Raw genomic sequence first — 22,986 nt, 5'->3', positions numbered from 1 at the left:
ATCCAGCCTGTGCGTCACTGGTTCAAAGCCAGCCCAGGGCAACACTGAAGTAAATGGTCACCGGCTTGTGGTTGCTCAGTGGCCTGTTGATGGAACAAGGGCAGAAATTCAAATAAATAAAACACATGAAATGTCTTCTACTTTGTTTGCCATGGGCTGGTGTCTGCCACACACAACATGCCATGAGCAGTGGCACTAACTGGCCCACTTGTTGGCAATTTCAGCCAAGAAGCCCAGGATTAGCTGGGGTGTGAGGTGAACTACCCTCTCAGCCCCTGCAATTCCCAGCTGAGAGACGCAGGAGGGTGTTCCCCCTCTAGGCAGCATGTGCTAGGTCTGCAGGGGGGTTGCTTTTATGGCCTTCTCTGAAGCATTAAGAACTGGCATCTCTCTGCTCATCTCTCTCTCCATGTACTTAATGAGCCCCTCCCTCCACTCTGGTGTTTGAGGCATCACTGCTGGAAGCAGAACAATGGACTGGCCCAGTCAGTTTTTATGCCAGATCCTATGTTCCCAAAAGCCATTTCTTCTCCTTCTGATGCAGCATTGTAAACTGTGGCGGGAGCGAAAGAGTTGTGTGGCTCCTGGCAAGCTGCCAGCCAGGAGACAGACAGGAATGTGTTAGATTTCCTACTTCTCTGTATGCCACCAGCCCTGGGACAGCCTGGGATCCATTACTACCATTCCGGGGCGAAACCTCTGCTGTTCTGCAGAGGAAGCTTCCGAATGTGAACAGAATTGATTTTACCTCCTTTGGCCTGGCAGCGTGACTGGTATGGCCTCATGCTCCAGAGCCAGTTTCTGGGGGTGACGGAATTGTTTTCCAGCCAGCAATTCGGGAGGGGACGGCAGTCATTTGATGCTGAGGGGCCCAGTGTCAGAAGGCAGCCGAGCTGTCATTAATGTGCCTGGTGGCTGAGCAGCCTGGGAGAGTTTGGACTCAATGGAGCTGAATTAAGTCGCATGAGTTGCTTATGTCTCCATTGAGAGAATGGCTGGACACTCGGGGGAGTTTTTTCTCCCAACTTTATTCTGTGGGCAGGAACATCTATGCTGCTATTTTTATAGAGTCAGTTAACCCGGACTCTAAGGCTTACTGCTGGGTTGTTGGGTTTTTTGCAGTGTAGACATACCCAGTAACACATAGTTGCAGGGCTTTGCAATGTGGCTGCTTGCACCCAGGCTTGGCTAACCTGGCACTCAGAGCCGACTGCCAGTCACCCAATTCACTCTGCAATGAAGACACAGCAGTGTGAGTGGCCCTACCGCTATTAATCTCGTCAGGATGGCAACTCTAAAGCCTGATGCTGACACTTTAATTATTTCATTGTTGATTATTTTAGCTCTTTGGGAGCAAGCAAACCCCAGAGGGCCTGGAAATTTCAAACTTAACTCAATTTATGCCCTCTGCTCCTGTTTGTACTGGAGAGCACCATAAACACACAGGATCCAGGCCTGACTGTATGTGCTTTTCCAAGGAGTTAGCACAACTAGATTGTGGGGTACTTAGGCTATGTCTACACTGACAGAGTTTTTTTGACAGAAGTTTGGTCGATGATTAAAAAGAAAATCATTGTTGCGTGTTCACACTGCCTTTCTCTGTTGGCATAGCATGTCCACACTTGGGGCAGTAGTATCGACAGTGAGAGCAATGCAGGTGAGATGCTATCCCACAGTTCAGCTCTTCATCTTCTGCTGCTAGGTCTTGTGGGAAGGCAGAGGGGATTGCAGCACATCATGGGGCTGGGCTCAATGTCCCATGATGCATTGCTTTCTGTTCCAGCATTCCATGTACTTCCAACTTTGGTTTGTGGCATTTTTTAATGTCCCTTGTTTTCTGTTTTCCCTGCCATCTCTGTCTGAAAGAATGGATCCTGCATTACTCTCCAGTGTTCTGCTAGCTGTCAGTGGCACATCGCGAATGGCAGTGCAGTTAAGCTTGAAGTTCCAAACTCAACAGGATTCAGTTGCCTGATGTGCTGTCTGACATGGATAGGAGCAACATCACATTACTTCTGGCATTCACAGAGCAGCTGAATGTGATGGAAAGTCACTTTTGGGCTGGAGAAACTAGCACTGAGTGGTGGGATTGCATCATTATGCAGCTATGGAAAGATGAGCAGTGGCAGCAGAATTTTTGGTTGTGGAAAGCCACCTTCCTGGAACTGTGTGCTAAGCTCGCCCTAGCCCTGTGGTGCAGGAACACCCAAATGAGAGTTGCCCTCACAATGAAAAAGTGTGTGGCAATCACAGTGTGGAAGCTGGCAACTCTAGATTGCTACTGGTCGATTGCAAATCATTTTGGAGTTAGGAAGTCAACCATTGGGGCTGTGTTAATGCAAGTGTGCAGGGCCATTAATTGCATCCTGCTGTGAAGGACCATGACTCTTGACAATGTGCATGAAATACAGGGTGGCTTTGTAGCAATGGGATTCCCTAACTGTGAGGGGGGCGATAAATGTCACACATATTCCAATTTTGGCATTGGACCGCCTTGCAAGGGAGTACATCAATAGGAAGAGGTACCTTTTGCAAGATGTTTCAGGCACTTGTGGATCACCACGGGTGTTTCACTGACATCCATGCCGGATGATCAAGAAAGGCGCATGACACATGTATCTTCAGGAACATCGGCCTGTACAGAAAGTGGAAGCTTTCTTTCCAGACCAGAAGATTAGAGTGGGGGATGCTGAAATGCCCATAGTGATCCTGGGAGACCCAGCAGACCCCTTGGTTCCACAACAGGCTAAGTAGGTGCAGGATGACTGTGGAATGTGTGTTTGGCAAATTAAAGGTGCACTGGCGATGCCTTTATGGCAGGCTAGACCTCAATGAGGATAATATTTCCATGGTCATAGCCGCATGTTGCACGTTGCACAATATTTGTAGAGGGAAGAGTGAAAAGTTTGCTCAGGGGCAGACTGCTGCAGCAGAACACCTGGCAGCTGATTTTGAGCAGCCAGACACCAGGGCTATTAGAGGGGCGCAACGGGAGGCTATAGAATCAAGGAGGCTCCGAGGCAACACTTTGAAGATGAGAATCAGTCATGTAGGTTGCTATACTCTGGACTACAATGCTTAATGAAATCGAGTTTTGCAAGGAAGCACCTGCGATTTTTGTGGCTTAGGATTCAATGTAAGCAAATAATTAAACTGCTTTTTTATTAGTTGCTGCCATCTGCTATCACAATTTGCAGGAGACATATAAAGACTTCTTGTCATTCAAAAAACTTTGCTTTTGTTGCACAAAAAACTACAGCACCACATGCACACACAGAAAAATGCTTGTGAGAAGAGGAGGTACCAGGGGAGGTCCGACTTTCAGAACCGTGCGTAAGTCCAGCTATCATTTGTGGAGGTGAAGTGAATGAGGTAGCGAGAAGTCCCAGACAGCGGAAAGGAATTTGTGGATGGAGTTTGGTGAGGACAGGGGAAAGAGTTTTGAATGTGCTGAAGAGGAGGGCGAGCATGTATCTGCTCAGTTTGGAGTGTTATGAGAGATTGTAGCTTCTCAGTTTGCTTCTCCATAACTTTAATCATCCTCTCTGTTGGGTCCCTAGCATAGGCCTCATTTTCTTGTCTGTCCTGCCTTTCAATTTCCCTCCAGTGTCCACATCCCCTGTTATTGGCATCCAAGCATTGCATCACCTACTGGAACATGTCATCCTTGCTCCATCTTGGGCACTTTCTTATCCAGTGGAGGCACTCCACCAGTGTGTAGGGGCCCTTTCAAGGCCACATCTGCAGAAGCACAAGGAACAATACACAGAAGCATGATTGTTAAGCACATGCACAGCATTGAAACAGCACAATAAAATACACCTCTAGAAAAATATCAATCACTTTCTCACTGACCCTTGACAAGCACACATGCTGGTGAACACCCCAAGCATCGTGAGTTTACCCTGGGGTGGGGAGCATTGTACATGGGGAGATAATCAATATGAAAGAATTGTGGTGCAATTGACTAGGGACAATATTCTAAATTTTCCCACCCTTTTCCACAGGTGGGGGTCATTATGGCAGATATCTCATTCCTGAGGGTAACAGGGAAGAAAGAGTGCATCTACTACACACTTGCGGCTTCCATCTCCATCCCTATGCTGCTCACTTATGTGCTGCTTTGGTCTCTGCGCAAGTGATTGCAGAACAGTTCAGGAAAATTTCCTTCAAGGGCGAAGGAATTAAGTAGCTCTGCCAAGGAACCTCCGGCAGATTATTGGCAAGTGCATCCAGGAAAGTTTCCTAGAGATCTTTCTGGAGGAGTCCAGTGAAATCTCGGTGTGCATCAACATCCTGTTCTGCCATAGTGTTTAGCTGCATGGGGAAATGTCCAGCACACAGAAACACAGCCAGCCTTGTATATGTCTATGCCCTCAACCCACCTCCGCACTTCACAAAGCAAAACCACTTATCGGCGGTCTCCTCTCCTGCTTCTTGCTCGCTGGATTGCAACTGCCGAGACTGGCTAGACACCTCCGGGGTGGAGAACAGCTCCTGATTGGACGAACCACGAGGCAATCCTGCCGTGGTCTCCACATTGTCATCCTCCTCCACCTCTTTGTCAATGACTTCATCCTTAAAGCTAGGTCCATCTTCTGCCCACTCCAGCCCAGCCAAAGTATCCACAGGGTTCTTGGCGGTGGAGGTGAGATCGCAGCCAAGGATAGTGTCCAACTCCTTATAAAAATGGTTTGCCTTCCTTGCCTTCTGATACACCTGCCTCAGCTCCTTGATCTTTGCTGTGCACTACAGTGTGTGCCAATCATAGTCCTTTTCGCGCAAGCTTCGAGAAATCTACCCCTAAGCATCGAAATTCCTATGGCTGGAGCACAGCTGGGACTGCACAGCCTCCTCTTCCCAAATACTGAGCAGATCCATCAGCTCCCCATTAGTCCAAGCAGGAGAGTGTTTGCTGCATGGAGCCATCATGGTCAGCTGGGAAGATGAGCAAACAGGAAGTAGAATTTCAAAAACTACCGGGGCTTTAAAGGAGGAGGGGGCGGACGGTTGCTTACCTCGCTTCAGGGCAGCAGAGTTGGAACTGTTGACCAGAGAGTCATGACGAACATTGTGGGACACCTTCTGGGGGCCAATTACAGCAATGAAATCAAGTGTGGTGTCTACACTGGCACTTTGGCGATTAAACTTGTGCATAGAAAGCTTATGACTCTCGTTGAGGTGGTTTTATGTTGTCATCGAAACTGGGAGTTTTGTCACCAAAAGTGGCATTGCAGTGCATACACATCCAGTATTTAAGCTAAGAATGCAGGAGTATGGCCTGTAGGAATGGCTGAGCTCAGCAGAATATTGGTAACTGATAGCGGCCCAGCTGTATGGATCTACAGAGTAAAAAAAGTCCATTAAGATACACGTTTGGCTCCAGTATCCTGTATTGTCCAGCATCCCTCTTCGAGGACTGGTACTGGGTATGTTACTAAGGCCTTGGCTACACTAGAGAGTTGCAGCGCTGGTGGTGGCTTTACAGTGCTGTAACTCACTCCCTGTCCACACTGGCAAGGCACACACAGCGCTGTATCTCCGCGGTTGCAGCGCTGCTTGTACTCCACTTCCATGAGAGGAATAAAGAGTATAGCGCTGCTGCTACAGCTCGGTGCCGCCAGTGTGGCCACCCAAAGCGCTGTGATTGGCCTCCAGAAGTATTCGGCAGTATCCCAGAATGCTTGTTCTAGCAACTCTGCTCATCAGTTCGAACTCTACTGCCCTGGCCTCAGGTGACCAACTGTCAGATCTGCCCTTTAAATTCCCTGGAAATTTTAAAAATCCTCTTCCTGTTTGCTCTGCCAGGTGTGGAGTGCAATCAGTGAATTTTCCAGGTGACCATGACTCCACGCGCCAAACAAGCCCCAGCATGGAACAATGGCAAGTTGCTGGACCTCATCAGTATTTGGGGGGAGGAAGCTGTGCAGTTCCAGCTGCGCTCCAGCCGTAGAAATTGCGATACCTATGGGCAGAAATCAAGGGCCATGATGGAAAGGGGCCATGGCTGGGACACATTGCAGTGCAGGGTTAAAGTGAAGGAGCTGCAGAGTGCCTACTGAAAAGCCGGGAGGGAAACCGCCGCGCCGGTGCTGCCCCCATGACCTACCATTTCTACAAAGAGCTGGACGCGATACTTGGGGGTGACCCCACCTCCACTCCAAGGACCACCATGGACACTTCAGAGCAGGGGGAGAAGGAAGAGGAGGAAAGCGAGAGTGAGGGTACTGGGGTTGGGGGAGACACCCCGGAGTCCCTGGAGGCATGCAGCCAGGAGCTCTTCTCAAGCCAGGAGGAAGGTAGCCAGTCGCAGCAGCTGGTACTTGATGGAGGACAAACAGACGAGCAGGTTCCCGGTAAGCGGCTTTTATTTTCAGGATGGAAATTTTTCAGGAGAGGAGGGTTAGGGCTGCATGCATGCATGCCTAGATGTGGAATAGCGAATTGATGTGGTCTATCATGTCGCGGTAATCGGCCTCGGTAATCTCTTTGAAAGTCTCATCCAGAGCGTGGGCAATGCGCTTGCGCAGGTTTATAGGGAGAGCCACTGTGGTCCTTATCCCAGTCAGGCTAAGGTGTCCACACCACTGTGCCGCGAGGGGTGGGGGGACCATTGCTGCACACAGGAAAGCTGCATAAGGGCCAGAGCGGAAGCTGCATTGCAGTAGAAGACCCTCCCTTGCTTCCCAGGTCCCCTCAGCAGCGAGATATCTTCCAGGATAAACTTCTGTGGAAAATGTTGGGATAGTGTTCAGTGTAGGTGCCCCCTGCAGCTGTTTGCTCTCCCCAAGGCACAGAAACCCAGAGGACAGTACAGCCCTGAAACAATCAGTCCTCCTTACTCACCATTTCGGGGCTCCCGTGGGTTATGTGTGGTCTCTTTGGGATGGGAAAACTATGCTATTGTGAAGACTGTGTGTGCCCTCCTTAAGTGCGGGGGAATAATTATTCTGTCTGGTATAAACAATGCTGCCTCTGTTAAGTGTTGCATTTTGCCTTTACAGATGCAACCTTGAGATCTCGGCTGTCCGTGTTATCACCGGCTGAGAGACTGAAAAACCTCTGGAAGAGACGGCGAGAAAGCAAAGAAGACATGCTGCAAGAAGTGATGCAGCAATCTCTCACAGAGAATCAAACAGCACAGGAGTGGAGGGAGAGGGAAAGCAGGATCCGCTAGGAAAATGCAGTGCATAGGAAGCAATGCGCGGAGCGGCTGATAAGCTTCCTGGAGCGCCAAGCAGTCTCTTTCCAGGCGCTTGTAGCCATGCAGGTGGAGCATGACAGCCACCGGCCCCCCCCCCGCCGTCCTTGTCCCAAACGTTTTTCCCTTATGCCCCCATGTTAGCTCCACACCCCCTTCCCCAGCATCCGGGTTCTTACCACCACCAGCTGCCTCCAACTCCTGTATGTTCACCAACCAGCCCTGAGAACTACGACCTTTACCCTCTGCACTCAACCTCCATCACCATGCAGTATAGCCATCCTGAAGTGCAGCACTCATTGCACAGCACTCCAGACAGGACATATGCAAATCTGTGATTGTATAGTTCCCCAACCCACCCCTTTGCCCTTTCAGATTCCCAAAAAGTTGTGTTTCTTTCAATAAAGTAATTTTCTTTTCAATAAATGAATTTTTGGCTTTGAAAACAGTCTTTATTATTGCATAAAGTTAAAGATACCTTAGCCCAGGAAAGAAACAGGCACTGCAAATCAGCTTAGCAAACACAGAGTCCTACTAACATTGTAACCACTGCACTTCACTCCCGTGCAGGGCACCAAATATTATGTTGGTTTTCAGCCTCAAATTCCTCCCTCAAGGCATCCCTAATCCCTGCAGCCATGTGCTGGGCCTCTCTAGTAGCCCTGCCCTCTGGCTGTGCAAATTCAGCCTCCAGGTGCTGAACCTCGGAGGTCCATGCTTGACTGAATCTTTCACCCTTCCCTTCACAAATATTATGGAGGGTACAGCACGCAGATATAACCGCGGGGAAGCTGTTTTCGCCCAAGTCCAGCTTCCCATACAGAGATCACCAGCAGCCCTTTAAATGGCCAAAAGCACACTCCACAGTCATTCGGCACCAGCTCAGCCTGTAGTTGAACCGTTCTTTGCTGCTGTCAAGGCTCCCTGTGTACGGTTTCATGAGCCACGGCATTAACGGGTAAGCGGGGTCTCCAAGGATCACAATGGGCATTTCAACGTCCCTTACTGTGATCTTCCGCTCCGTGAAAAAAGTCCTGGCCTGCAGCTTCCTGAACAGGCCAGTGTTCCGAAAGATGTGTGCATCATGCACCTTTCTGGGCCAGCCTGCGTTAATGTCAATGAAATGCCCACGGTGATCCACAAGCGCCTGCAGAACCATAGAGAAATACCCCTTCCAATTAACGTACTCGGAGGCTAGGTGGTGTGGTGCCAGAATAGGAATATGTGTCCCATCTATCGCCCCTCCACAGTTAGGGAAACCCATTTGTGCAAAGCCATCCACAATGGCCTGCACATTCCCCAGAGTCACGGTTCTTCTTAGCAGGATGCGGTTAATGGCCCTACAAACTTGCATCAACACGATTCCAACGGTCAACTTTCCCACTCTAAACTGGTTTGCGACCATCAGTAGCTGTCTGGAGTTGCCAGCTTCCAGATTGCAATAGCCACCCGCTTCTCCACTGGCAGGGCAGCTCTCAATCTCATGTCCTTGCGCCGCAGGGTGGGGGCAAGCTCCTCACACAGTCCCATGAAAGTGGCTTTTCTCATCCGAAAGTTCTGCAGCCACTGCACGTCATCCCAGACTTCCGTGACGATGTGATCCCACCACTCAGTGCTTGTTTCCCGAGCCCAAAAGTGGCGTTCCAAGGTGCTGAGCATGTCTGTGAATGCCACAAGCAATTTCGTGTCGTACACGTTACGCGACTCGCTATCATTGTCGGACTCCTCACTGTCACTTTGGATCTTAAGGAATGGCTCAACTGCCAAATGTGATGTGTTGGCGAGACTTGTCAGCATACTCCTCAGCAGTTCGGGCTCCATTTCCCGCAGATCGAAACGGAACACAGAATAGCGCTGCACAGAAACCATTGAAAGATGGCGCCAAATATGGACGGAAACACAGGGATTACTGGGCTGTGAAGTGATGCATCATGGTGCATTGGGACAGGAACCAGAATGCCCCACCCCTTTCGCCCCCTTCCCACAACCCACGGCACCAGAATGGGAAGAGGTGCTCTGTGGGATAGCTACCCATAATGCACCACTCCCAACTCCGCTGCAAATGCTGCAAATGTGGCCACGACAGTGCGCTGGTAGCTGTCAGTGTGGCCAGATTGCAGAGCTTTCCCTACACAGCTGTACGAAGACAGGTTTAACTCCCAGCGCTGTACAACTGCAAGTGTAGCCATACCCTCAATGTACCAGGTTCTTAGCAGCACACATAACACTTTCCCATGGGGCTCCCATCCAGATGCTCTGGGGGTGTAATGTCAGGGCAAGCTGCCTTCATCCCAGATTTCAAGAAGAACATGGTCCCATCTGTCTATGGTCACTGTCCACACTCAAAAGCAGTGCCCCACCTGGTAGACATTAGCCATGAGTGTGGCACACCAGCGGCTCCAGCAGTGGTGCTGGGATCCTGACCAGCCCCTACTAGTGAGCAGTGTGACGAGCATCTGACCTCAGTCTCTGGGTCTATGACACCTTGCAAAAGCCACCTCAGGCACTTCAGGATGGCTTTTAAAAAACTAGCAGAAATCTTTTTTTTTTCTGAGCAACTAGTGAGCAACTGAACATTCACCCTGGCTCCCATTTTGAGAGAATGGCTTGAAAAGACGCTGACACCAAGAGACCGATAAGAGTTCCCAGGGAATTTTGAGAGTTAAGCTGTTTCTCTCCCAGTTCTCACTGGGTCCTCAAAAGGCTAAATGAAACCTACTGTTTCTGGGAGCTGTAGCAGAATGTGTGGAATAAATACTCACAGAGCATTGTGATTGCAACAGTGTAGTGTGGTGTTACGATGGATGTGGGTCAAAACTGCAACCATCTGTCTCCCAAAGCCGATTATGTAGTGACAGTACACTGCAGGGTTGGTACCGACAACAGTGCTCTTTTACTGGTTCAGCTACCAGTGGTGCAGTTTTCCAGGGCAGACGCAGCCTGATTTGCACAAGGTTATGCAGGTTGTCTAAGGCAGAGCTAGGAACTGAAACATTTCCTTATTCCCAGTCCAGTGTTTTCACTGCGAGACCAAGTTTTCTCTTGCTCTGCTCAGTAACTTAACAAATTTAAGGGCCAATCCTGGACAAGAAATCTTTGAGTAGAACAACCTTTTATTGGTCAGCTAGGGCATATATCAGTTGAAATGCACAGCTAGAAAATACAGGCCCCTGCTGCATATTCCTCTTACTCCTGCAATGGAGATGAATTATTGTGTGAAGCCCTCTGATCTGTATGATGTATTGTCAAACTAGATGATCATAATTGTCCCTCCTGGCCTTAATGTATCTGTGGTGCGAGGATAATGGTTTTCCAGCTGGTGTGTAGTCATTTTGACATAGGCAACTTGGTGCAACTATGTCCCTGTCAGGCCACATTAACTGTCAGACTAGCTGTTCTCCAAGTATCAGTGACTGAGTGGGTGTGTGACACGCTTCTGTGGATGTTCATGAATATAAGAACGGTCATACTGGGTAAGATCAATGATCCATCTAACTCAGTATCCTGTCCTCCGACCGTGGACAATTCCATGTGCTTCAGAGTGATCCATCCTTTTGTTATCCACTACCAGCTTCTGGCTAGAGACAGCCAGAGCATGGTGGTGTATCCCTAAGCATCTTGGCTAATAGCGATTGATGGACCTATGGAGCTCTATGGCTCCATGTATGGGAGACAGTAGCTCCATATAGGCGGAGAAGTAGCAACAAGAGCTCCAGTTTACATGCAGAGGCCGCTGGGAAGGAATGATGATAAATAATGACTACTGAGAATGAGGTGGCATTACAAGAACGTGTTCTGTGCCAGAGAGAGAGAGTGAGAGTGTATAGAGCTACATAGGCCCAGCTCCTCAAAGGTATTTAGATGCCTTGCACTCACTGATTTCCCTTGAGCCGCATGGTTTCGCTGCACTCAGCTAGGCACACACCCATGAGGAGACCAGGACGGTGCAGGGGGCTCTGACTCTGCCACCTGCTCTCAACCCTGTGGCAGAGGGCGGCCAGGCTGGCTCTGGCAGCACAGGGCAGGATCGGACCCTGCTTGCACCCAGGTGACACTGTCCCAGCGGGGCTGGGGCTGGGGCTGGCGTGCAAGGCTGCTGTGTCCTGACTCGTCTCCCGCAGCTCCCGCCACGTGGGCAGATCCCCGCCCTGACCCGGCAGCCAGTCCCTCCCGAGCCAGCTGATACTTCCCCACACGTGCGCCTTGCCCTTTAAGAGCCACCGCTTGGCCTGACGCGGCATTGCTGAGACATCGCGAGATCCAGGCCTCTCCCTCTGTGACCAGCTCTGCCCCTTCGCGGCCCGGGGAACTACAAACCCCGACATGCGCTGCACGGGAGGCGGAGGCTGGCCCGAGGTAGCCAGCCAATAGCGATGGGAAGAGCGCGGCATGGCGGGACCAGCCAATGGCGGAGAGGGATCTGAAAGGCGCCGATTGGCGGAGCCGGAGGGTCTCGCCCCCTTTTCTCCTCCCCGCCCTCTCCGGGGTCCCTCGGAAGTGATGTCACAGGCCCCATGTGAGCGGATTGCAACACATGCAGCGCGGAGAGGGGGAGAGAAGCCGGTTTCCGACGTCAGAGCCGCCGCGAGCCCCGAGCCGCCCCCGCCGCCGCGCAGGGAGGAGCCGCCGCCGCCGCCGGGGGGATAGGGCCTGAGGTGAGCGCCGCTCCGGGCGGGGTCGCGGGGCGCGCGGGCCGGGACTAACCGCTCTGCTCTGTGTGTCCGCCGGCCCGGCCGCCGCAGGGAGGAGGCGGAGGAGGAGAAGATGGCGGACGACCCCAGCGCTGCCGACCGGAACGTGGAGATCTGGAAGATCAAGAAGCTCATCAAGAGCCTAGAGGCGGCCCGCGGGTGAGCAGCGGCGGGGAGTGGGCGGGGCCGTGGCTGAGCGGGCCCGGGTGGGGTGTCCCTCGTTCCGCCTGGGAGGAGGCGGGCGGCCGTCGCTCCCGCGTGTCCCCGGTGGGGTGGAGGCTCGGTCTCCTCGCTCCGCTGGTCCTGGGGAGCCGGCCCCCGCCGCTGGCCTGCGCGGGGCAGCATTTGAACCGACCCCGGCTCGGGCGCGAATCCCTTGGGGCAGAGCGAGCCCCACCCGGGTGAAGGGGGCCTCGCCGGCGCCAGGCGTTCTGGGCAGTGGGGCCCCGACGCTGCTCTGCCCTGGACCATGGGGGAGGGGGCAGGTTACTGGGCCGCCTTCCTCTCCCCGTGCGTGGCTCCTGCGGGCTGGGAGGGGCACTGACGCCTCGGGGAGCAGGGCGGGCAGCGAGTGAGGAGCCGGTGGCAGCTCTGCCAAGGCCCAGTATCGGCGCGATCGTGTTATGCTCATCGGTGCTGGAGCCCTGCTGACGGGCCGGCGGCTTCCTGACTGGAAGGGCCGCAGTGCTTGGTGGGCTCTGAAAGCAAAGGTGGCCCTGAGTGAGGATGGCCAGGGGGACACAAAACATGAGGTGCAATTGATATGGGTAATTAAATTTTTGTGCCTTGGGGTTTAAATCACTGAGTCTTCCCCTGCGGACAAATGACTCCATAATACTCCTTTAAGGGTGTCCTGCAGCTTCCTCTGAAGAACTAAATACTGAGCGCTGCTGTACAGGATACTGGACTGGATGGCTCCATGGTTTGATCCCGTGTAAATTCCCTGTGTGTTGTGGCATTCTCCCTTAAACATTTGCATAGGTGTCAAGATAAAGTTGGGGGTCTAGGACAGTGGGCTCTCCAGATTGCCCAGGAGTTCAGAAATGCGCAACATGTGATGCTTTGGGAGTCCAGATACAAAGAGCATTTTGATAAGTGAGGGGAAAGGAGGTTTAAGCTGGCTCTGATACCTTAACTGGCTGCTGGCATATACTAATGGCAACTGGATACTTTCTTGGCAGAAAGTAAGCTATCCTAGCATTAGTAGCTTGTAACTTGAGATGTGCACATATCACTGAGTAAGTCTGGCAGTTGCCATGTGGTATGCATTTTGGTCAGCCCTGGTTTGAGATGAAGTTCCTAAAAGCTGGCATTTTCTCAGCAGAGCTAAAATGCAGAGGAATGTTAGGTGTATATAGTGAAGTAGCCATTACATACCCACACTAAGCTAAACTGAATGTTCCAGCTCAGGGAGCTGTAAGATACTTTCCTTTCCCTTGCAGTTGTTCCAGTATCACCAGCTGGGAAGGGGGTGGGAGGGGGAGGGGAAGGGAGGCAGGGAAGCTTCAGCTTTCTTTTGCAGCCTCTAATAATCTGTCTAAACAGATTGTTGAAACAAGCAGGTGCCTTCAGTGTTTCAGTTGATTTGGGCTGAAAATAAAAATCTTTGTGTTTTTAAAGGCTGGAGTATTTTAAATGCAAGCAAGTGGGGCTGGAAGGGAGAGTGCAGTGCTCCCTGTAGAGAGACAATGATAAAAGTTTAATTACAAAAGTGAAGCATGGAATTGATTTTGTGGGGGAGGGGGTAAGAAGTGCAGTATCTTCCTCGAGGCACCATTGTGAGCCTAGGAAATAGGTTTGAGTTGCAGTTGGTAGGTCTATGACTTGCTTCATTAAGCAAAAGCTCTCTACAGCTGTTTGCCCATGGAAACACCACAGGTCCTATGTGTTTTTCAGTGCAGAAGACTAATCCTGTGCATCTAAGGGAAGCCGGGATTCATCTGAAGGCTGCCTTTCCTGGTGGCTGCAGAGCATCAAGCTGAGTATTCCAGGGGTGCAGCCCTCCTTGAATAGGGTGGAGCTTGGAACACCTAATGGCCCAGTTGTCATGTCAGTTGGATTTTAAGAATGTCAGCTTCTAGTTTGGGGGGTTTGTGGAGGCTTGTGCAGACAGTCCTAGTGCTGGGTTGCGTTTTATTCTAGATGCCAGGGCAGTCGGGAGAAAAGGGGGCTCAGGGCTTGACTTTTGCTCAGTTCTTTTGTGGTCAGCTAGGTAGAGTTTTATATACTGCCTCTACTTTCTTTGATGTGAGTGACTAATGGGAACTTTCCTCTGTACTACCATGGCCAAAAAGTGACTGACTCCCTGTGAGAGAACAAGAACCCTTGACTCCTCCAAAAGCTGGTAGCTAACCCTTCTCAGAAATGTATGGTCACATTGTATTATAAGCCACTGAGTCCATCTGTGCCTCAGGCCCTTTCTCCATTGTTTTTCCTTAACAATTTAGGTGCAAAAAAAAAAAAAAGGAAAATTGTTTGAAGTTTATTGGCCTGGTTGTTGAAAAGAAGTTTTTCACCCCTTGTTTGACTCTGATGATCTTACAGAGACAAGGTTGGTGAAGTAATAACTTTTATTGGACCAGCTACTGTTGGTAGAAGAGACAAACTAAGGTGTGTATAGTGAAGTAGCCATTACATACCCACACTCATCTAGAACACTGAATGTCTGTTCCAGTTCAGGAATCTGTAGGATACTTTCCCTTCCAGTTGTTCCAGTATCACCAGTTGATACTGAGCTCTTATTCAGAGCTGTATTGATGTTTACCTGGGGGAGGGGGTTGTTATGGCCCTGGATTAATGTGACTAACCAGCATATTTTTGCTGATTAGCTAGTCTGGCTCCCTAGGAGCCTGAGCTATGTCTACATTGCAGCTTGGAGCGAGCCTCCTAGCCCAGGAGGAGTCACTAGTGCTAGCTGTGTGAACACTGCAGCCCAGGCAGCTTGTATGCTCAAGCCCACCAAACCCCCCGGAGTCTGAGCTCAGGCTAATCCAAGTCTGCTGCGTTTTTAACACATTAGCTCAAGCCCTTCATGGTTAGGAGAGCTATGGGTATTAGAGCTCTTGTGTATTAGAGCTAATGAAGACAGTTTGTTTCTTTGAATTCAGATTGCAATAGGAAACTAAACGGGTATGGGGTGGTACAGGTGTGCGCTAGAGTTTCCTGTTAAACTGCTTGTGAAGTCAGCCACTGTGCTTTAGCATTCCTCATTGTTTAGAGAGATGCTGATCATAGCTGGGCTGCATGGAACATTTACTAGCCATCATGTACTACTAGCATTCTGGTGCTCAGAGTTTCAAAGTATGTTGGCATAAGCAGGTTTGGTCCAGAAAGGCAGTTCTTTGGATTTTCTTTATTTGCAGTAAATGGCTGTTGCAAGGGTCAGGAGTGAGAGAACTCAGCTAAGCACAGAAACCATAAGCCTCAGAAAAAAGGCAGCGTGGAAACTAGCAGAGTGAATGCAGTTGAGGAAAAGAGTTTTGCACAAGGGATAATATCCTCTAAATAAAGTGTTGATGCAAAGCATCAGGCTGTGGACTAGAGAAATAAGGGGCACAGTGGATGGAAGAGGAGGAGCTTGTTATGTGTTGGCTAATATATAGTAAAATCCTAGTGAAGACCAGGCAGTCTTAAACTTGTGCTAGCAGGTCAGGGAAACACTGGATTCTAGCATTCATCTAGCTCTGCAACGTGTTAGAACTGCAGCTACCATGTCTTCATTAGGATTTTACTTTGGCTTGGTCTGCACTTAAAAGCTGTTGTCATAGTTACGCTGGTCAGGCAGGTGGGGGGGGGGGAAGCACACTCTGACCAACACAGCTATGCCAGCAAACCCTCTAGTGCAGATGTAGTTGTGCTGGTAGAAGAGAGTTTCTGTCAATGTAGCTAACGTTGTTCAGGGAGGTGCTGTTCCTATGCTGGCAAACTCTTCTCTGGGTGTAGGCTGCACCTGTGCGAGGGGTATGTTGATGGCTGTGCTGGCATAGGTTCCATAGGGTAGCCCAGGGGTTCTCAAACTTCATTGCACCGTGACCCCCTTTTGACAAAAATTACTACACAACCCCAGGAAGGGAGACCAAAGCCTGAGCCCTGCTGCCCTGAGTAGGGGAGGGCCATAGCCTGGACCCCACAGGCAGACTGAAGCCAAGGGACTTCAGCCCCAGGCAGGGGACCTGTAACCTGAGCACCGCTGCCCAGGACTGAAGTCCTCAGTCTTTGGCACTAGGAGGTGGGGCTCCAGGCTTCTTCCTCAGGCCCCACCAAATCTAAGCCTGCCTGTGACCCCATTAAAATGGGGTTGTGACCCACTTTGGGTTCCCGACCCACAGCTTGAGAACCACTGGTGTAGGCATACCCTTGGTGTGTGTTACCACATGTTAACTAGAGGATCTGAGACTGAGAGAGGTCTTTTAAAAATATGTTCACTAACATTGTGTTGTAAAGAGCCTAGTGTAGACAAGACAAGTTATGCTCTAATGTGTTGGTTGCAGGAACCCATAAGTTTATCCCTGCTGAATACATTGTATCTTATACAGCCCCTCAGATGGGGATAGGCTCAGCAACTCTTCTCCACCTAGGAGCACAAAGTCCTTCAGCACAAGAGAATTGAACCAGTGGAACAGGCTTTTCCTGTCCTCAGGAGTCATTTCCTTTCCTTGTGAAGTTGGAGGACCAGCTCTGAGAATTCTAGGATGGGTGGGTGTCAGGCATAGTTCTGGAGAAACAGGGTGATGCAAAGGGCAGGGACTCAGAAGTGCATTAGTAAGAAAGGGTGGAGATGTGGTAAACAGTAACCAAAAGCAGTGTCCTAGTTCCATGTGCTGGGTGTTACTGAGGTGGGTGTAGGTCTGTACAGCACAAGGTAATAAGTAGTCACATGATGATGGTAAAGCTATTCTGGCTCTTTTTTGACCACTTGTAACAGCTCAATGAAATCTGCAGGGTGTTCCCAAAAGGGTTAACATGTGAGTGCGATGCCAGGGAATACTTTTATCATGTATGTGAAATAGATGAGGTAAGCAGCAGGGATGTGGGCAGAAAACTGAGGGAATGGAACACAGGATTCCAGATTTACCAGATGCTGGTTAGACAGAGGCCAGTACAAAAGAGGGGTCCCGCCAGATAAGTCTGTGGCAACATCCCAGAGAATACTAGCTCCTGGGAAGGTGGTGGGATTCCTGTCAAGGTGCTGTCCCTGGGCTCTGCTCTTTCTCATCAGCATCTGGATAGTAAATACCCATTGAATCACATTTCTGTTCCCTTTGCTGCTGGAAGGGAACAGCTGTGGTCAGGGAGTATCTGATGGTCCAAACTAGCCATGTCTTATTAGTTAGATGAGCTGCAGATTTGTCTTGTAAAAGTTAATGAGGCAGTCTCCTCAGGGAGTGATGAAGGAAGAAGAGTAGCTATCTACTTCTTATTGTGAGAGCAGGCAGGGCCTGAAAACCTAGGTACTTGTGACCCTGGTGACTACATTTCTACTAGCCAGTGGCAGATGGGCTGGGGGCCAGTAAGGTGAGTGCAATACCCTGGAGAGAAACCCAGCCCCATGTTCTCTCCAGCTAAGAGGGAAGGGGAGAGTGCTGAAATTCTCTTGTTTGAAAAAAGAACAGGAGTACTTGTGGCACCTTAGAGACTAACATTTATTTGAGCCTCCTGGCTGCTGCAGCAGTGGGATGGTGTCTCCGCTCCTCTAGCCATTCCTGTCCTCTGTGGTCTGGCTGTGCAGAGGGCAGAAGAGAAATGGTATTGGCCACTGTACTCCTCCCGAGCCTCTTTTTATTTGGGTGATCCTCTTCCATCCCTCCTCCTTTGAAAACTTCCCTTGCCTGCCTCTGTTGCTGCTCACAGCTTTCCCGTTGTCAGCATAAAGCTGACACGATATTTGAATTTTCTTGGTGACCAGGGCACTGAACTAGACAGCTGTGAAACTGCCAGACTCATTAACTTCAACTGTTGCTTCATGGTAAACTGAATAATGGCTCAGTTTCTGCAAACTGTCTTGATCATGCTCTTATCAAACTAAGGTGATGCAGCCATCCCCTCTTGTGGGGAAGGGGGGCGAATGGATTTTCAACCACAGAGTAAGGGGGTACCAAGGAGGGCTGATAGAGGAGCTATCCTTCCTACAGAAAGCAGGAGCACTTCTGATGGTGCCTGTACAGCAGAGCCTGATGACATAAGCATGATGGCCACCTGAAACCATCAGATAAACTGAGGGTATTGGGGGAAGGGAGATGTTCGTGAAGATGAACACTGGACTAGCTAGCAAATCATCTTCAACAACCGCATTCAGGACTGCTGAGCCTGTGAGCCCTTGTGTGAATCCATCCTTATAGGGCTGGAAGAGAAGGGTGATGGAGGGACAGCTGTAGTGAAACTGCACCTGCAAGGCTTAAGCTCTGCTCCGGCCAAACATCTGGGCAGCTCTGCACCCAAGTAGAGGGATTCCCTTTCAGGGGAAATAGTTCTTACTAAATGTTGAAATGGGGGGAAAAGCAGAAATGTGGAAGGAGTGTTATGGGGGCTGATATGGTCTGCCAACACAAGTAAGGCTGACAAATAGGTGGGTAAGAATTGAGGCCAGTAGCTGGTGAAGTGACTGTGGAATACTTACCGGCCCATGATAAATCAGAGTTGCATGTCTTCCAAATTAAGTAAATAGCCTTAAAAGAGGGGTTCACTTGGGAACTAAAGCAGACACTTCCTTTCGTAGCAAGAAGAGAAATAGACCTGTTCAGAAGCAATTCTACACCTTATCCTAAAAACTAAACCAAGCATGGGACGGGAGGGGGCGGCTTAGTGATCATATCATCACCATGAAGGCAAAGCAATGCAGGCTCTTGCAGGAAGATGCGTGCTATCGAGGAGGTCTCTTCGTGTCTTACATGTAGGAAAATAAACACAGGGTAAATACAAAGTGAGATGAAAAAGATTGAGGTTCAAAGGCGCATGCAGGAGCATCTGCAGAATAGCACAATTAAGAGCTGTCCTGTTTCAAAACTAGTTATACTTGAACGCTAGCTGGGTGACTTATAACTTAACAAAGGTGGTACCCAGTATGTGTTGCAAAAAGCTGCCAGTGTTTCTGAATTTTCCTGTGGCTCATCAGGCGACTTACTGACCCATGTGGAATGGCCCAGTTACAGGAGTAGCCTCAGGCTGCCATCGCTTTCCAGCCCTGTGTGACACTAATTGAAATCCGTTCTGGGTAAGGGCACATTGTCAAAGCTGGAAGGGCTTGAATCAGGTTTACATGCATTTTTTTGGTGCATGCTTGTACCATGCCAGTCTTGTGAGCTGGCAAAACTTCGTGGGCCCCTTGGAAGTTCACATACCCTGCTGGCTCTGAAGAAAAGGCATATTTAATAATTGGAGTGATATTGGCATGACGGGTCTCTTAACAAATGACCCATAACTTCTATTAAGTGGTGAACGGCTGATGTTATGCTCCCGTGTGAATGAATGGGTGCTCCAATTTGAGTGAGATGTCCCTTTACACTTTGGCCTAGTTCCTATTCTATGTGAGGGCAGGGCTCTAGCTAAAGGAAAAGGTACAGTAGGGGCATGCTGGCATTTTGTTGGCATGCACTGGAGAGACAGTCTTGTCTCTGTTTTGATGAATATAATAAGGAATATATCAAAATTCAGCAGCATGAGTATTTAAACTACTTATTGAAAAAACAACTCTTTCTGGCTTTAAATGGTTCACTCTACCAATTGCAGGCATAGCATAAGGCCTTGTTAACACTGGGCTATTCTGCCTCAGCTACATTCATCTAGTCAATGCAGTACAGCCCTCCTTAGTGTGGATCCCCCTTGGCTATTCCTGTATTGGGTGAGTGGGTAGGAGAACTGGTATAAGGCACCTTTTTATCAGTATAATTGCACCAACATGAGGGTTTGTACTGGTATTGCTATTTCAGTAACCACCCCCAGCAACTGACAGTTATACTGATCAACATTCAAGTGGAGGCCAGGCATAAGAAGGAACAAGCTGCAGTATCCTTTCTCATTTGCATGCACACTTCTGGTCATACACCAAGTAAATGTCACTTAGCGCTCCTCCTACAACCAAAGCCCTTGCAGCCTGAATTTCCATCTTGACGCTGCCCCACCTCTAGATCCTGGGGAGCAGGAGCTGGAAAATTTACTATGTCAGTTTGAATAGGAAACTTTCCCAGTCCTGAGTCTGCAGCTTTTCCTGAATGTCATCCACTTCTGCAGAATCTCAGCTTTCCTCTTAGCATCCCTTGTGGTTGTGCAAAGCTCCCAAAGGTGAGCTGGCTGGTGACTCTTGCCCACATGCTCAGGGTTTAGCTGATCGCCATATTTGGGGTCGGGAAGGAATTTTCCTCCAGGGCGGATTGGCAGGGGCCCTGGAGGTTTTTCACCTTCCCCTGCAGCGTGGGGCACGGGTCGCTTGCTGGTGGTTTCTCTGCAGCTTGAGGTCTTCAAACCAATTTTGAGGATTTCAATAACTCGGTCCTAGGATAGGGGTTGTTATAAAATTGGATGGGTGGGGTTCTGTGGCCTGCCTTGTGCAGGAGGTCAGACTAGATGATCAGATAGGTCCCTTCTGACCTATGAGTCTATGAGCGGGACTGTAAGCAATTCTGTCTTTCTGAGCCTGCACTGCAGCCATCCAGCTCCAGTGTTTGTGCTGCTGTTTAGAACTCTGTCAAAATGCAGCAAAGAGCAAACTGACCAGAGCCTTGTCCCTTGGTTCTGCTGCTATGCATACTGCCAGGCGTAGCAAAGCAAACTCTGAGCAACAGAGGCTAACAGCGACAGTCCTGTGGCACCTTATAGACTAACAGACGTTTTGGAGCATAAGCTTTCGTGGGTGAATAAAAAGTCTTAGTCTATAAGGTGCCACAGGACTCTTTGTCACTTTTTACAGATCCAGACTAACACAGCTACCGCACTGATACTAGAGGCCAACAGTAGACTGCTCACTGAGGAGAATCTGAGACTGGGGACGGCTGGGTGAGCAGACACCAGCAAGTGGAAGCGCTTTGGGACAGGAGAGGATCACATAGAACAGCAGCCAGAGGAGGGAGGGAGGTATCTGTATCACAAAGGCTACAAAATTGTCTGGGGATGGCACCCTGATAGGATTCCCAGCGGGAGGGCAGTGTGGTTTGGCTTATCACCTAGGCACTGCCCCTGGGCTATATAGCCCCTTATTCTGATATAACCTTGTGCAGTTTAGGTGACAAACTGCACTGTCTGTGAGGGGTGAATTTGAGTGGGAGATGGAGGAGGAGAGATTAGCAAAGTTAGAGCAGGGTTGAAAATTCAGGGGAGGGAGATGTAGAAGGCAACGTATGGTGGGGAACAAAAGGGGTTTAAGGTGATGGAGAGGAAGGATGGACAGTGGAAGTAGCAGAGGAAAAGATAGTGCCAAGATGTGAAGGCAGGAAGGAAAAGCATATCTAATAGCATGCGAGGGGTGCGTGAAACAGGCTGGATTTTAAAAATGCAGTAAAAAGTTGACAGTTGTGTCCTGTTTGCAGTCATTTCACAGCAAGACTCTGAGAGAGGAGTACGGCAATGTGCACATTTGCTGAGGGTACTTTGCAAACCCTGTCTCCCTTTCTGGGCTGGAGGGATTTGCAGCCCCATCACAATCTGTCTTGAGGCTTGCTAGGGGGAGGAAACACTCTGGAATGTCTGTGTGGCCAGAGGAGTGCAGAAAGGAGATAAAGGTACTCCCGTCTGCACAGTCTCAGAGCATGTCTGCTTCCAAGCATCAGGCTTTAGGCATCGTTATCTCACTAACTGAAACCCCTCCCATGCACTGAACAGGAATCTGGAATTGTAACATGGTGGGTTCACCATAAATAAAACCCCTTTGCCTGTACTTGCATCAGGGTTGGGCTAGTTCCAAAGTAAATGACTCCATATTCAACCTGAGAAGGCTTGAGTTAGGTCCCAAATATTTGACATTTCTCTGCCAGGAATACTACATGAGATTCACCTTACTGAAGGGAAAATAAGTCTCTTGTTTTGGGCTGAGGGTCCATCAGTCAAGTCTGCAGCATGTGAGAAGTTCGGTTTCCTATTTCTCCTGAAGGCTCACCTAAATCTGTTCTTTAATAGAGATGTTGCTTAGCTCCTAGGAAGTTCTCTGAATATTTACTGCTCTGGTAGATGAGAGAAGTGCATTAAAAGTCGTACAATTGACGGTGATGACTATTAACCTTAAGGAGAAGCTTTAGACTCCATAATTTAAGTTTCATGATCATTAAGCTAATTCCTGTCTGATCAGTCAGCTTTTTGGCATATCTGTAAATCTCTCTGCCGTTGTGTACAGTGTCCTGCTGCTACGAGCTCTGTAGGAGGTAGAGCAATGGCTATTGTCCTGTTAGTGAGGTGTTGCAGGTTAGCAAGAGACACTTTCTCCTTGAAGAAAAGGTAGAGGACTAAAACTGACAGTCAGCATGTGCTCTTCATGTCAGTTTCCCTTGTTCCTAATAAACTTGTCCTGTTAACTTGAAGCAGAAGGGATCTGTTAAGAGAGGCACCCATGAAAGTAGACTTCCTTTATGGTTACTCTTGTGCTCTGTGTTCTAATTGGATTGCTAAACAGCTACTTCAGTTACAGTGTATAAAGAGTGCTTTATGAAGCCTTATGTTGGCCATCTTTGACCAGAGAGCCCATCAAACCTAGGCTGTTTACCCCAGGCTGAAGAGAGGGCTAAATGTATGTTGTGTGAGCTGGCCCGCTCTCGAAAAGAGGGAGTGTTTGCAGAAAGACAGCGTAGGATATGGCCCTTTTGTGGTAGCCAGACTTCAGGTTAGAGGAGGGGTTCTCAAACTTCATTGTGCCGCAACCCTCTTCTGACAACAAAAATTACTAAAAGACCCCAGGAGGGGGGACCGAAGCCTGAGCCTGCCTGAGCTCCGCCACCCTGGGTGGGTAGTCCAAAGCTGAAGCCCAAGGTCTTCAGTGCTGGGGAGGGATAGCTATAGCCTGAACCCTGCCGCCCCCGGCTGAAGCCCTAGGGCTTCGGCCCTGGGCAGTGGGGCTCAGACTTTGGCCCCAGGCCTCAGCAAGTCTAACACCAACCCAGGCAACCCTGTTAAAAT

General features: G+C 49.7%; 1 protein-coding gene across 2 annotated transcripts in view; it reads left to right on the top strand.

The window, feature by feature from the left end:
• Positions 1–11,811: 11,811 nt before the first annotated feature.
• The window catches only part of ETF1 (eukaryotic translation termination factor 1), a 36,574-nt gene continuing 25,399 nt past the window's right edge, over positions 11,812–22,986 (top strand). Inside the window, exons 1-2 of one of the 2 annotated variants that reach the window (XM_030572047.1) lie at positions 11,812–11,856; positions 11,944–12,051. In XM_030572047.1, coding sequence (XP_030427907.1) covers positions 11,966–12,051 — 86 coding nt within the window. In that variant the 5' untranslated portion in view covers positions 11,812–11,856; positions 11,944–11,965. The other variant, XM_030572046.1, reaches the window with a different exon arrangement.

This window comes from Gopherus evgoodei, chromosome 8 (assembly GCF_007399415.2).
Source record: "Gopherus evgoodei ecotype Sinaloan lineage chromosome 8, rGopEvg1_v1.p, whole genome shotgun sequence".
NCBI classification, from domain to species: Eukaryota; Metazoa; Chordata; order Testudines; family Testudinidae; genus Gopherus; species Gopherus evgoodei.
The sequence above is the reverse complement of the archived record's forward strand: the minus strand, read 5'-3'. Positions and strand labels throughout refer to the sequence as shown.